This window comes from Prenolepis imparis, unplaced genomic scaffold, assembly GCF_030444845.1.
Source record: "Prenolepis imparis isolate NDT839.2.m4 unplaced genomic scaffold, iyPreImpa1.0 SCAF_5, whole genome shotgun sequence".
Lineage (NCBI taxonomy): Eukaryota > Metazoa > Arthropoda > Insecta > Hymenoptera > Formicidae > Prenolepis > Prenolepis imparis.
The window spans coordinates 575,213-589,610 of record NW_028141163.1 but is presented as its reverse complement, the minus strand read 5'-3'; the positions used below and the strand labels follow the sequence as shown (position 1 = coordinate 589,610).

The following is a 14,398-nucleotide window of genomic DNA, read 5'->3' as shown; positions in this document are numbered from 1 at the left end:
GAAATTGTAGCTGGATATTCTAATTAGTATATCATAATTATATATTAATTAAATCATATCTACAAATGTATCTATATATATAATTTAAGTTTCATTTAATTAATAATAATTAATATAAACTACAATTTTATTCTCATTTCTTTTCTTTTTTATTTAAAAATGGAAAATGAATGTAGATTACATCGTTGAATTAAAAAATATAGAAAAGTGAGCTGTAAAAATGATATAAGAATAATAATAGCACTCTTCAGAATTTTAAAAACAAAGATTTATAATGTTAGGTATATATTACACATTTATCTTGCTTTTACAATCTCACATTATATATCAACAAATCTCGCGTTTATTAAATCGTACGTTGAGTTCGCGTGCGGGCATCAACGTTACAAAAATGGCGCTGCACACAGGAAACGGGTCTCATTTCCATTTCTTTTCAGATTCGCGATCCAGCGAGCTCGTCGTTGATCGACGTACATATACAATCCATACGCCCTACGTCGCTCAATTTATACGAGACATAACAGAGCCGCGACACGCCCCGGAAACTCGCATTTCGTGAGAAAGGAAGCTCGTCTACTTGTGCGCCACCCCATCCTATAACTTTGCCGGGATATAAATTTTCGGGGCGAACGCGGCGATAAACTTAAGACGAATATCTTTCCGGCCGCGGGACGATAGATAAATAAAAAGCGCGGCTACGTGATTCGAATAGTGTAACACGTATTCGCGTCTTCTTTTCCACACCTCCCCGCGGATTACTTTCACGATTATGTATTTCGGCCTCGGCTCGACGTAAGCGAGTAGTCTGAAAGATAATACTTCTCTTGTTGGGGATCACGAATTCTTCTCTCATCACTGACGGCGATCGCGAGAGATCGACCGAACAGACAGTCACGTTTCGGCGAGACGAATTTATTGTAAGGGCTTTCGCGATATATTTTACGAGATATAAATAATTCACCGCACTTAGCCAAAGAGTATAAGTTTCGTGTAGGAAATACTTGAAATTCGAAACATTTTCAAGTTTCTCTTGGAATTAATGTCATAATCGAGCTGTAGTAGTTTAATCCAATATGTGTTAAAATATCAGGGATAAAAAGCGAATGAGATACGACTTTATACAAAAGTCGATATTTTATCGGTGTTTCTAACTTTAAACTTTCGTCATTATAGTCTGCAAAATAATAAAATATTTATTTACCATGTCGCGTCTCCCGATAATTTTGTGATTTTCTATTATTATATAATATGGAAACTTCATTTGGTCTCAATGATTCAAAAATCGAATTACATAAAATATACAATAGCAACGTAATCACGTTAAATGTAGGAACACTATTTTCAATTTTACTCAAAATACATCTTTCCAATCTGCATAATGTATCTATATTTCAGAACGAGAATAGGTCACGATAATTTCAGAATATCAATTTTTTTCATTTTATTATTGATATCTTTATTCAGCAAAAATATGTATATGTATATACTAATCATAGGCGCTTCGTTTAAGAGATTTAATTTTTGATGTTTTTTTTTTTTTTTGTTTAATAACATCGTTTATATTGAGACACGCTTTTATTGAAGCGCATTATTATGTAGGCACGTACGTCAGCGTTGCTGAAACGAGCGTCCAACCGTGACACTTTATACAACTTCCTCCTACACATGTAAAAACGTGACAGCGATACGTACACCAATAGTATCAGCCTAGTCATTTACCGACGATCTGTCGCGGTCCTACTTCCGTCATGTGGAAATTTCGCTATTCTGCAACGCATAATCGCTTACCGCGATCTCGCAAATTCCACGACACATCGATGACGATTCGTACGCGTCAACTGTTTCGCAGTTGACGCATGGAAAATACGAACTTTTATTTAATTGATCCCTATCTTGAAATTGATTTCTATCCAAAATATAACATTTATCTCACGTGATATAATTAAATAAAAAAGTGTGCAAAAAATACCACATATCTATATAAAAAAATAAGACTTTATCAGAATATCGTATTTTTAAATACAGAATTGAATTTATAGTATATGACGATTTTCACTGTATCGAAATAAAACGAAAATTTATGGAACCAAGGATGTATAAATGATTGGATTAAAAATAAGTTAATTTCACAAAGTAATTTAATTTATCGAATTGCATTTTCGATATAAAGTATTTATTAGTAATAACGATTAATGTATTATATTATGTACAATTTAATACTAAATTGAGAGTTTAAATTTAGAATTTAGATCGACATTAGAAACTGTATAATTAAAATCGTGTAAAACCCCAATACATTAAACAACTATTTTACGCAGACAGATATCCAATAAACGTAACAAGGATTAAGAAATAAACTCATCGTTGAAATTTCATGAAATCAGATAAAAATAAACTGCTAAATGTGGTGCATTAACATCAACGTTGCTTTCGCGCTGTGTTTCTCGTCGATCTAGAAAACAAGAAATACATCATATCTTGTCCGCCTAAAAATAATAAATCTGCGGTTAAAATGCTGCTCGCCAGCGTATCCAACAGTCAACCAATTGCTCCTTCGTCATCCGTGAAACTACGACGATCCCGCAGATTGTCGTCCACCAGAGGATTAAAACAACGAACGACCGCGAGTGTCCCGAAAGACTCTTTTCCCTATCGGGATCTCGATCGAAAATTCGGAAATCTTTGTCCCATAGCGGACAAGAGCGTCGACGAGGACAACGCCGAAGGTGGCCTGTTGATAAACTGGGAGATGAACGAGAGAATCAGTTTGAGCAGCCGTTCCAGCACCGGATTGACAATTCGTCCGGACGGTAGGAGAGGCATCGAGTTTAGCGAGACTCGCAGCAGGAACGTCGAAGGTAGATCGAAAATCGGCCCGGAATGCACGGAACGCGAAGCCAAGTCGTCGACCGGACCGACATTGGAGTTGATGAACGTGTCCGGATTCCCCGGATCGAATGTCGACCGGAAACACCGCGGTGCCTGTTCGACGGACGTGACGGACGAGAACGTCCTCAGGAGCGATTCGAAATACGAGATCGGTATTCTCAGTCGTGGTTCCGCGACTCCGAGAAAACAAAGACAACAGGGAGACTCGCTCGCGAAAGACAATGGTGACGCGACGAAGAGGTGGACCAAGGACTCCATCTCGAAACGACTGGAACTGATCCACGAGCTGAATCAGAAGATTTTGGCCAACTATGAGAGGTTCCAGCAGAGATCGAGGCGTACCAAGGACGTGAAGGAGCAGACCGTCAAGAGCCGAGTCAAGGATAAAACTGATGCCGAGGAACACATTTATACGGAGATCAAGAAGAGGCACAGAACAGGAGGCTGTCGAACGAGCGATCGGAAGGCTCGGGATACTCTTAAACACGGTATCTGCGGAAAGGAGTCTTCGAAGAAAGACGCTTCTGGACGGTCGGATATCGATAAGTCGACCTTTTTGAAAGATTATCACGAGAGAGTCGATGTCACAGGTCAAACGGAGAAGGACAGATTCGATCGAAAGATTGTTTGCGAGAATACAAACTTCAGCATGGCGGCCAAGGAGAATTTTTCGTACCGAGTAGACGAGAAGACGCAATTATCGAAATATTCAAAGTCGAAAGACAAGAGAGAACGATTGTCGGAGGAAAATTCGATCTTCTACGCAAGCGAAGATGTACCTTCGAAGGAGACGGGATCAGTCGCGACTGGAGATTGTCTGGAGAACTCGAAATTGTATCCCGAGAGCTGCAATCCACGTAATAATAACGAGACGAAAAACGATAGTTTCATGAAGAAGACAGAGAACGGCGCTTCGCGAAATCGATCCGAAATCGATTCGCAGAGAGACGCCGCGATGGACGAAAAGATTCTGGAGTGCAAAATCCTAGAGAAGCTGGACGAGACGATCGACCGATTCGATAGCGAGAAGACGCGGCTGTCGTCGGGAGACAGTAACGAGGAGGGGGACAGCTTCAGCACGGATTCTATACAGAGTCCAAGTCCGAGATCGAAAGAAAAATGTACGAAGGACTCCGCCAGCCTTCTACAGGATACTTTCAATTCCTCCTGGGACTCGGGAGTCGGCGTGGCGGACGTCGGCAACGGAAGCGGATGGGTGAGAATACACACCGGGATCGAGAGTAGCCTCGTCTATCTCACTTTGGATACCACGGCCAGGGACGTCTGCAGGGACATGCTGCTGGGAGACGACTTGTCTCTCTTTGTCCAGGTAAACGCCAATTTCAAATGCGACTGATTGTCGCCTTCAACTTGCGCGGCTCAATATTTATTGTCTCGTGAAGGAATGAAATACGAAGTGTAAACGAGAGAGACGTATAATATCGGAGCAAATCCAATCTTTGATGTGTTGCGAAGGAAAACGTCTAAATATAGAGATCACATCTCGCGCCACTTTGTTTTTTCCTTTTTGTTTCATTGAGTTCTAAAATCATCGATATTACAACAATTTTAATGGACAGTATACATAGATATACATATTTTCTTTTTAATTTTTAATTATTTCAATCATTTAACAAACTCTGGAGAGAAATTCAAAATGGTCCATACCGCCTAGCTTTTCCAAAGATATAATAACAATGTAACGCGCGGGTAATCAAAAGAGGCTAAGACTTAAATAGCCGGCTGGCTCGGTGAAAGAAGTTTTAGCTCAATGAGACCGACTACCTAAAACTACCGAGCTGGAATTAACTTTGGCTTCCGTAAGAAGGACGCTCGCTCTTTATACCGGAAACCTTCGGCAGCTAGGACGTTCAAGTACTTTGTTATCTCGTAATTGTTAATTGGCCGCTTTGGCAGTTAATTACTTTCGATATTAACATCAAATATCTAAGACTTTGAAAATAGCAGCACCGAAATAAAGATGCATATTCAAAAGAACGACAATCTTTTTTATCAAAAATTTTATCTGTCGATATAAAGCTATAAAAAAATATATATAATTATATCCATTTCATTTACGTACGATAAAATCAATAGTAGCCTTTATTGCAATAATAATATTGATTAAATATTTTCTCGTGAGTAAACACAAACCGGAAAGCAAGTAATATGTTCGATTGAGCTCATTGCCTTGCATATAAATTAACTTTTCGTATATATATATATATATATATATATATGCTTTTTATTCGATATTTCACGTTAACGCATACATTTGCATTGAAATCTATAATTAAAACTTTCACAGAACACACTTATCACGTATTAAATGTTGCGCGAAACAGAACCCAGAGCAAAAAAAATACTGATTAACAAATGAAATTACATTTTAATTGTAAAATGCTATATTGATAAGTACAGCCTATATAACGCATTTAAATCATTTTCTTTGGTTCTTTGATAAGTTATTCAAAAAATTCGGTATCAAAGAAAATTAATTTGTGAAAATAATTTATAAGCATTTCTCTCTCTTTATTCTCTAAAGGCTGTTTGTGCACGCAATATTTATCTCTACATCTAATTTAATTATAAAATAATGTTGAAATAATGAAATTATTAATTAAATTATTATTAAAATACGTAGAAATAATATTCATATTTCACCCACAATCATGCAAAAACACAACCACTAATATTTTTGCACGCTTGAAATATCTCTCTCTCAAAATGTCCGGATATATGTACATTTTATATATAAATTTTCACCATATGTTTGTGTAAATGACAGAAATTTACCGCTTAATGCACGGTAATCCACCCCATTCTAACGTAAACTCGCTTGTGTTTTTGCGAAATGGATCTTTCACTAATTATCCGTATTGTACGCGTAATTAGACGGCTTTCCATGCGATAGAAACAAATCCGACATTTCCCGTGAATTTTACCCGTGAATTTTCTTCGTCTGTCAAATCTATGGAGAGCTGCAATGTAACTCTGTCATCTTTTGATGTGTATGCGTAATTGTTTAATATAATCGTATAATATAATATAATCATTAGCTTGATTGGGATACAAACTAAACGATTACGTCTTTGTTCAACTCACATAAGGGAAAAACTGTATCTTAGTTTGCTGTCACAGTTATGAAAGAAAAAGTTCTACGAAAAGCCGAAAAATCAAACGATACACCCGATATATAAAACAGGCGCGGATCACCGCGTGTTAGCGGAATTTCTCCGTCGTTGAACCGGAAGAGGACCGTCGCTCAAAGTTTCGCGGAAGCGATAGAGGAAGGGAGAGGCTGTCGCGATATCGTTGCGAGGAATCTCTATATTTTCGACGCGCCGGAGCAGATATTAAAGGTCCACCGCTGCAACGCGACGTCTTCTCATCGATGAAGAGTTTTTCGCTCGAACCTTCGTGTCGTAAACAGACTTGTCGTGTTAAGAAACGACGCGACCCGGATTCACCGGATGCCTTTTCGGTCATTACGGTCTTTAAGCCGGTATTAGGATCGATATAGCGATGATGATGTCGAGCTCATCTAAATTTCTCGATTCAGCGATTTTATCCCGATATTTTTCTCGCCCTTCGCTTCTTTATAGGGGTCGGCGGGTCAGGGACGCTTATTAAAATAAAATCTCAAATTGAGATTTATTTACGGAAAATTTGTCCTCTGCACAACTAATCAGGTTCAATGAAAATTTAATTTATACCATCCGCGTCTGACTCTTTCTACCTCGTTAATATTCAAATTTGTATTTCATCTAAATTTATCCCGAAAGATGACCACCTATGTGACGAATTGGTGACGTGTTTAATCCTAAATATAAATATTTTCGATGCTTTCGACGCTTAAATTTGATCAGAGAGAAGGGCAGCATCGCAAAACTGGGTGCAATATTGACGAATATATATATATATATATATTGGTTCGACAAATCTCTCTGTATAGTTGACCTAATATTTCAAAGGCCAAAGTAACATCGGTCAATATTGACCTGGATCAGTCTGACTGTTTCGCGAAAACTTTCGCGAAACTGTCTACGTTTCCCTCAAGGTGCTTAGGCATTAGTTACCGCAACCATACTGCATCGTAACGTTATTAGACGAGAAATTACATGTAATCTTCTTGCGCATGTAAATGTTAACGTTATTAACGCAGCAATACGTGAATATCGTAATGTGCGCTGATTCGAATAGACATCGATAATATAATTTAGTAATTAATCGATAACAGATTATTATCAAGACGATACACACGGCTGTATTAAAGCTCGATCGACTCTAACAATAAGATTCAGTGCCAAGTTTGTGTAGGAGTATCGGTAGTGTGTTTGAAATTGTACTTTCATAAGAATAATAATAATAAACTTGAGAGATCAGGATAAGAAGCGAACGGATCGCGGCGAATGTTGCGGAAATTCAAAATGAAACATGCAACATGCTGATTCGTGTAGCGAAACGAATCAAGCATTATTTCCACGGGAGAACCTCTCGGGATTCGCGAGAGAGAGAGGGAGGGCTGCGGAAGAAGCCCACTAAATCGAAACTCCGCGTTCGTCCAACGATTGTTATTGGCCGTGGGAAGAGATCGATGCGCGAGCAAAGAAGTGCATTTCATGAAAACAAACGAAAGATTTCGCGGATCATGAAATATCCCAGGAGACGATTCCGCCAGGATCGGAGCAGCGCGAACAAGAAATTTTTCGATTCTCTTATTCGAAGGGGGTTGAAAGTAAGCGTAATCGAAACGCGTGATCGATATATGTAGATTTTTGTTATATTTTTTTTCTCACCAAACTTAAATATATTGAAAAGACTTGAGAGAATTCTATCTTTATAAACCGCGATATTATACGTTTCTCGAAACTGTCGCATAAAAAGATTATCCTTACAAAGGATCTAATGTTCTGTCGCGCGGCAAACACGAGAGAATGAAAATACAGAGACAAAGAGTGGAGATCTTCGCTCTCCACTCTTTGTCTCCGGGAATAAATTCCTGATGGAATACAAATTTAAAAGTCCTCTCTCGCGTCGATCCCGCCTTCCATCGCGAGAGAAATGTCGCGGCGCTTCGCGGATAAACATGCACGAAAGACGGTCCGCACGATAATGAATTCAACGAACGTATAATGCGGGATTTAACGTCGCGAGGAGGAGTACTTGGTATTCCTGCCGAACGGAAGTCAATCTTCGAGAGCGGGAGATCATTTGCAGCATTTGTACGTTCTTGTATTTCCGTCGCAGTGACTAATATATTCTGTCCCATTGCAACAACAAAAATATTTTTATTCGTTTATTTCCGCCAAAGTTAACTTTAGATGCTTCGTAAGAGTGAAAAGAATTGCCGGTCATCTCGAAAACGCGTTGATTAATGTAATTTACGTGGCAAAAACGATCACGAAGAAGATCGATATTCGCTAAATAGATTCCGCGAAATAGATCTCGCGCAAACTTGTCACACGCCTTTACTGTTCCAAGTAGATATACTCGCGAAACGCAAGATTATTCTGCATTCGGGATTATGGAGTCTGCCATGCCTCGAATTAGAGCAAAATGTAGACGACGCGCCACATGCGGAAGAGCTCGTTTCCTCACCCTGACGAGATGTTTCGAGCTCTCGACAGACCCGACACGTCAGACTCATCTGTCAGTCCTCCTGTGCGGGAACAATGCGCGGAGCGCGAGACGACTTGTGCTAGTGCTGGCCCGTTAAAATTGTGCGTCTCGGTTTGATCGCTAGACGTTTCCTCGTTTCGGCGGCGAGGGATTGAAACGGGAAGCTGACAGCCATCGCGAAAGTTCTATACTTTGAAATATAATGCGCACCCTTTATCTCTAGATTGAATAAGTTTCTCTCTTATCTAAATAAAAATCTTATTTATATAAGGCTCTATTATCTCTCTCGGTCAATCTCGTTAACTAGATTCTACGACGTCCTATTATATTATCAGATGCTGTTTTAACGGTAGATTTTATAACAATTTAGAATTTTCGATTTCGAATCTTCGCTTTTTTTAGCGAAAATTCGATCGTTTAGCAGGTATTATTTGCCAGAATAAATTGAAAGCTAAGCAAATTTAATTTAATTTAATTAAATTTCCGTTTGGACAATGTACAGTTAAAATTATATCACTATAACAAGACCTTATTTAATTACATTTACGATAGGTCCTTTTCGAAAATTTTAATATTGAGAAAATTTAAAATTATAGTTGTTGTAATTAGATCATAATATTATAATTAAAAATCAATTATAAGAAAAAATTATCATTAAAAACGAAAGAGAATTATTTATTTATAGAACAATGCGCGTACAAGAGAAATCTGATTTTTCTTGTAATATAATTTCTTGGAATATAAGATTAAAATTCTGTAGCTGAAATAAGATCCGATCATTTTCAAACTTTACGTACCAATTTTAGCAAAATGAATTTTACACATGGTATGCCAGCTCAAAATCGATTATTCTCCTGAATTTGTGTGTATAGAAAAATTATGTGTATAGCTCTATAAATTATATATGAAATGTGTATAGATAAATTGTATAGATAAATTATATATAAATTATATATGAAATTTCAGCATATAATTCCGACTCCGATAAAATGTCAGAGAATAAAGTTTACGACAAAAAAACTACATATTATAATAATTGTTTCGTAGAGATCGAGGAGACTGTCGTGCGTCCAATGAAAAGAAAGCATCCAATTAGATTTGATCTAATCTGACAATATTAACCGGTCGCTCTAATGATCACCGTTCGTCGGTTCCGATCAAGATTATGCCACGCGAACTCCCTTTAACTTCCAAGTTCCTAAAAGAATACGACGGACTCTTTTACGATTAACTGAAATCGCGATTCGCGTTGCTACCATTTTATGAACGTTGCATTCACGAGTCGGTGCACTTAACGAGCGTCCCTTTACGAGCAATGTTGTTTAACAATCGCTGTTTTATAGCATCCGCCGCTATATATTTTCTTTTTTTCGTGTATCAATGAGAGTATAGAGAAAAAGCGGAAAGGAGCGAAAAGGACAAAATCAAGAAATGCGAGGAATGTTTGATGGGCGACGATAAAACGCCCGGACGCTTCGTCAAAATGCACTTTGTATTCTCGGTTGCGAGAGATACTTTTTTTTATGATTTTCTGATGCCACGGTAAGTACAGCGGAATGTTATAAGATGGAAGTTTATCGAATTCAACAGGCGGATTCGATAAAAGTTTAACGCGAAATGAACCGATTGTTGTGCTTTCTTATATTTCTTTTATCCTATTTGTCAAAGTTGTATTTTTGCGATGTATGGTCTTTGGATTTTTAGATTCAGGACGGAGATTATTTACGTTTAAACCCTTAAATTCAAATATCCTTAAATTATTGAATCTTTTCATTCAATTGTCAAAATGTAAAATTCAATATTTGCATTTCTTGATTTTTTTTCTTATATATTTCATCCTCTAAATTTTCCATCTTAAAATGTTTACGTTTTTGAATTAATTGACACAATAAGCGACTAATCTATAATTTTTTTAAACTATTAAAATATTTTTTCGCGTTCGGTATAATTATACATATAAAATATAAAGCATTTAGATTAATAATATAAATCTTCCGATTTTTATTCTAATTGTAAGCTCTATTTTTCCCTCGGATAGCGCTCATATAAAATGTTAAGAAAACGATTATGTATACTCCTCATAAAATAAGAAGCTGATACACGAGCCATACGAGAAATATGAACCTCGTAATCCTCTTACGCTACGAGAAAGGATAAAGAATCTGTATTACGTTATTTGAAATGAAATCGCGACGAGAAAACGAACGAGATAGGCCGATACGCAATTTGTATTTTTAATTAAAATCAGACCTACAGTCGCATAAATCCAAGGGGAAGGAGGAGGGAAAGGGAGAAGCGCGACAAGAATAAAATTGTCAATCATAACGACGTCGGAAATTGTCTTTCGTTAAGGGAGAACAAATTTTTACGCGCCGTTGCCTAATTTAATTAAAGTCGTCCATCGAGGTACACACATACTCACACACGCACACATACAGGGAAGAAGATAATAATGAGTGAATCAACAGTGAAGAAAAATCAATGCACATTTTCACCTAAAATGGCGAAAAAATACACAAAAAATACATCTTTACACGCCTAAGCAATTTTTTCAACGAAGAACAAATAAGCTAAGTTAATTGAATAAATTAACGAAATAATAAATTAATAAAAATACATATTATATCGACTGGCTTTTTTCGTGGAAAATTTTCTTTGATAGATTTTCGAAACCCGTTTCCTTCCGAGAGGATAAAAGAATCTCTCCCGAAAGTATCTCGAACGACGTGCGCGTTTTCGCGAGTCGACGCGTTGAAGAAGCTAATTCTATTTACCTATCCGCGCGCGCGCTTTGACTGAGACCGTCGTTTTTCCATCCGCTTAATCCAGCGCAGACAGGTTAAAGTCAGCCCGATTATGTAAACGAATTTATCGGAGGGCATCTGCCGTGTGCGACGCAGTATACTGCAACGGCAGGTGTTTGCGAGTTTACGTTATATGTAATATAGGGGAAAAGTCAGGTCAGGTAGCCGAACAGGTGTCCAATGAAGAAAATAGACGAGTTCGAAGGTCCTTTGACTTTTACGTATTGTAGCCTTGTATTAAAAGGTTCAGCAATGACCAGTTTAACTAGTCATCCACGCAACAAAATTTGAAACTCTCTGCGAAAATTTTCATCCCAAATCAATAATTATTTTTTACATAATTCTGACTATAAAGAGCAATGAAACGATCTTTCGAAGATAAAACGATTTAATTTGTATTTTCGCTGCATTTTGTTATCGAAAATATAGAAAGATATGTTAAAATATATTAAGTAGATTGTTTGATGAATTTATTAAAGATTAAATTACGGATAAAATATATTTCAAAACGCGATTTATTAATGAAATTTCATATGACTCGCCGTAATATGAATCCAGTAAAAAAAATCGAGGAAAATACATTATCGGCTTAATTAACGTACGCGAATCCCTTTCTAAGAAAGGCATGTTAAGTCGATTCTTGCATCTTTTCCGATGCTGATTAACTGTTTCAATTCGCATTATGCGTTATATTCGTAGCATCGAGAGACTGTCATCGCAAGGGTTAGCAGTTTGACACAGTTTGTTCAAAATTAAATTAAATACAATAATATAATGTTTTAAATAATACTTTATAAAACTATAAACTTGATTAATATTTTTGAGTTATCAGCTGATTTCTGTCAAAAAATATTAATCGCGCATACAATATATTTACAACATCGTACTATTTTAATTTTTTACCATATTATTATTTCAAAATTTAATTAGCAAATTAACGCTTTATTAATATTTTTTGACAGAAATCAGCTGATAACTATCAAAAATATTAATTGTATTTAAAGTATATTATAACATTATTTAAAACATATTATTTTATTTAATTTTATTTTGAACAAACTGTTAAACTACTAACCCTCGCGATGACAGCCTCTCGATGCTACGAATATAACGCATAATGCGAATCGAAACAGTTAATCAGCATCGGAAAAGATGCAACAATACTTGCAAGAATCGACTTAACGTGCCTTTTTTTAGAAAAGGATGTTATAATATTTTTAATTCGATTAATATTTTTGACAATTATCAGAGCTGATTTTTGTCAAAAAATATTAATCGCAGATAAGATATTATAACATATTTAAAATCTTTGTGTGTTACTATTTTAATATTTTCAACATATTATATATACCCCCATTATCGCTATAGAAATATTATAAAATAAACAATTTTTCACTCACCGATACGTGCAATAGCGGAGTTGTAGTACACAGCATATTGATCTGAAAACAAAATATTCAAATTATGTATATACATATGTGTGTGTTGAATATCTCATAAACAATGCAGTTTAGAAAAAATGTTTTATTTTGTTGTATATAAATGTTTATACCTCACAGTTGCCCCGATGTCGCCCGATGCCTCCCCGGGCCTCCTCCTCCTCTCTTGGTCCATGGTAGCACTCACGACACTCGCGAAAACACGAATAATTACGATCGCCCGACACTTTACACGGCACTCCCGACGCGCGAAACTTTACACGGCACTCCCGACACGACGCGTGAATCGCACTGTGTATCGCGATGCTATCTGTAACAAATAAAATACATACATATATTAGAATAATCTTATTATTTCGCATTATAACATACACAATATAAATATGTAAGCTAGAATTAACGATAGATATATCCACGGATCGCAACACATTCGCGTGCGCGAAAACAGATTAAGTTGGGTTATGTTGGCAAGAGATTTTGCATCCAATTTTTCGCGAAATATGCGTTTCGAACAATCACGACTACATATTAACGTTGAAATTATGATATGCGATTGATAAATATTACAATACAAAGGTTAGAAATCGTTTCTAACGATTATGCTTACTAATTAATCACAGCGGGACGCAGCTCCAACTGCCTGATACTCGCGGCGTTTCGGTAATGGCCGCGGCTACAAACATCGGCAACTTCACTCTAATAACGCGCGCGCGAATAAATGACTTATAATATTAATAATTAATTAAAACTCGAAGGAGATTCGTTCGAAAAGATATAGCTTTAGAAAGAAAAATTATTAATCAAGAATAAGGTATTATAATAACATATTATTTACAACGTATTACTATTTTATAACTTTTACCATATTATTATTTTAAAATTTAATTAGCAAATTATAACATACACAATATAAATATAAATAGGTAAGCTAGAATATTTAATTAGCAAATTTTATTAATATTTTTTGACAGAAAAATCAGCTGATTAAGAGACATTGAGAGAGAGAATGTCTCTTTCTCCGCAATAATATTTTCTCTCTCGTATTCATAGAAATGTTTTCGAGATGTCTTGAGTATTTGAAGCTTGATTATTGTAAAAAATAATTAATTTGTTATATAATTAATTTGTTGTATAATAATTAATTTGGATAATTTGTCAGTGTATCTACCGAGCAATCACAACGTCTGATTAATGTCTTATATTACTACTGAAAAAAAATTAATTGAAGCTCTACATGACATATATATATGATTAAAGCGTCAGCTGATTAAAGCGTTAATTTATTAATTAATTTTTTAAATAATGTTATATAAATTAAAATAATATAATATGTATTAAATAATAGGTTATATAATACTTTAAACTCGATTAATATTTTTGACAGTTATCAGCTGATTTCTGTCAAAAAATATTAATCGAGAATAAGATATTATAACATATTACTTACAACATATTACTATTTTAGTTTTTTAACATATTATTTTTAAATTTAATTAGCAATTAAATTGTATATATATTAGGGTAGCAAATTAACGCTCTAATCAGCTAATTTCTGTGAAAAAAATTAATCGAGTTTAAACAAACTTTATATTATTTTTTTTAAATATCATTTTTTTTAACATAAAACCGAAGAATGGCGCGCGC

At 35.8% G+C, this 14,398-nt stretch overlaps 2 protein-coding genes across 4 annotated transcripts in view; one reads left to right on the top strand and one right to left on the bottom strand.

The window, feature by feature from the left end:
* The window catches only part of LOC145936350 (centromere protein I), a 232,001-nt gene extending 218,943 nt beyond the window's left edge, over window positions 1–13,058 (bottom strand). The window contains exons 1-2 of the mRNA XM_083038481.1: window positions 12,868–13,058; window positions 12,716–12,757 (exon numbers count right to left, since the gene is read on the bottom strand). The gene's annotated coding sequence lies outside the window, so the exon portion shown is untranslated. The remainder of the gene's footprint in view (window positions 1–12,715; window positions 12,758–12,867) is intronic.
* Window positions 1–14,398, top strand: part of Phlpp (PH domain leucine-rich repeat protein phosphatase) — a 69,038-nt gene that overhangs the window by 1,540 nt on the left and 53,100 nt on the right. For 2 of the 3 annotated variants that reach the window (XM_083038454.1, XM_083038452.1), the window contains exon 2: window positions 2,243–4,219. In XM_083038454.1, the coding sequence (XP_082894580.1) occupies window positions 2,513–4,219 (1,707 nt within the window). In that variant the 5' untranslated portion in view covers window positions 2,243–2,512. The remainder of the gene's footprint in view (window positions 1–2,242; window positions 4,220–14,398) is intronic. The other variant, XM_083038453.1, reaches the window with a different exon arrangement.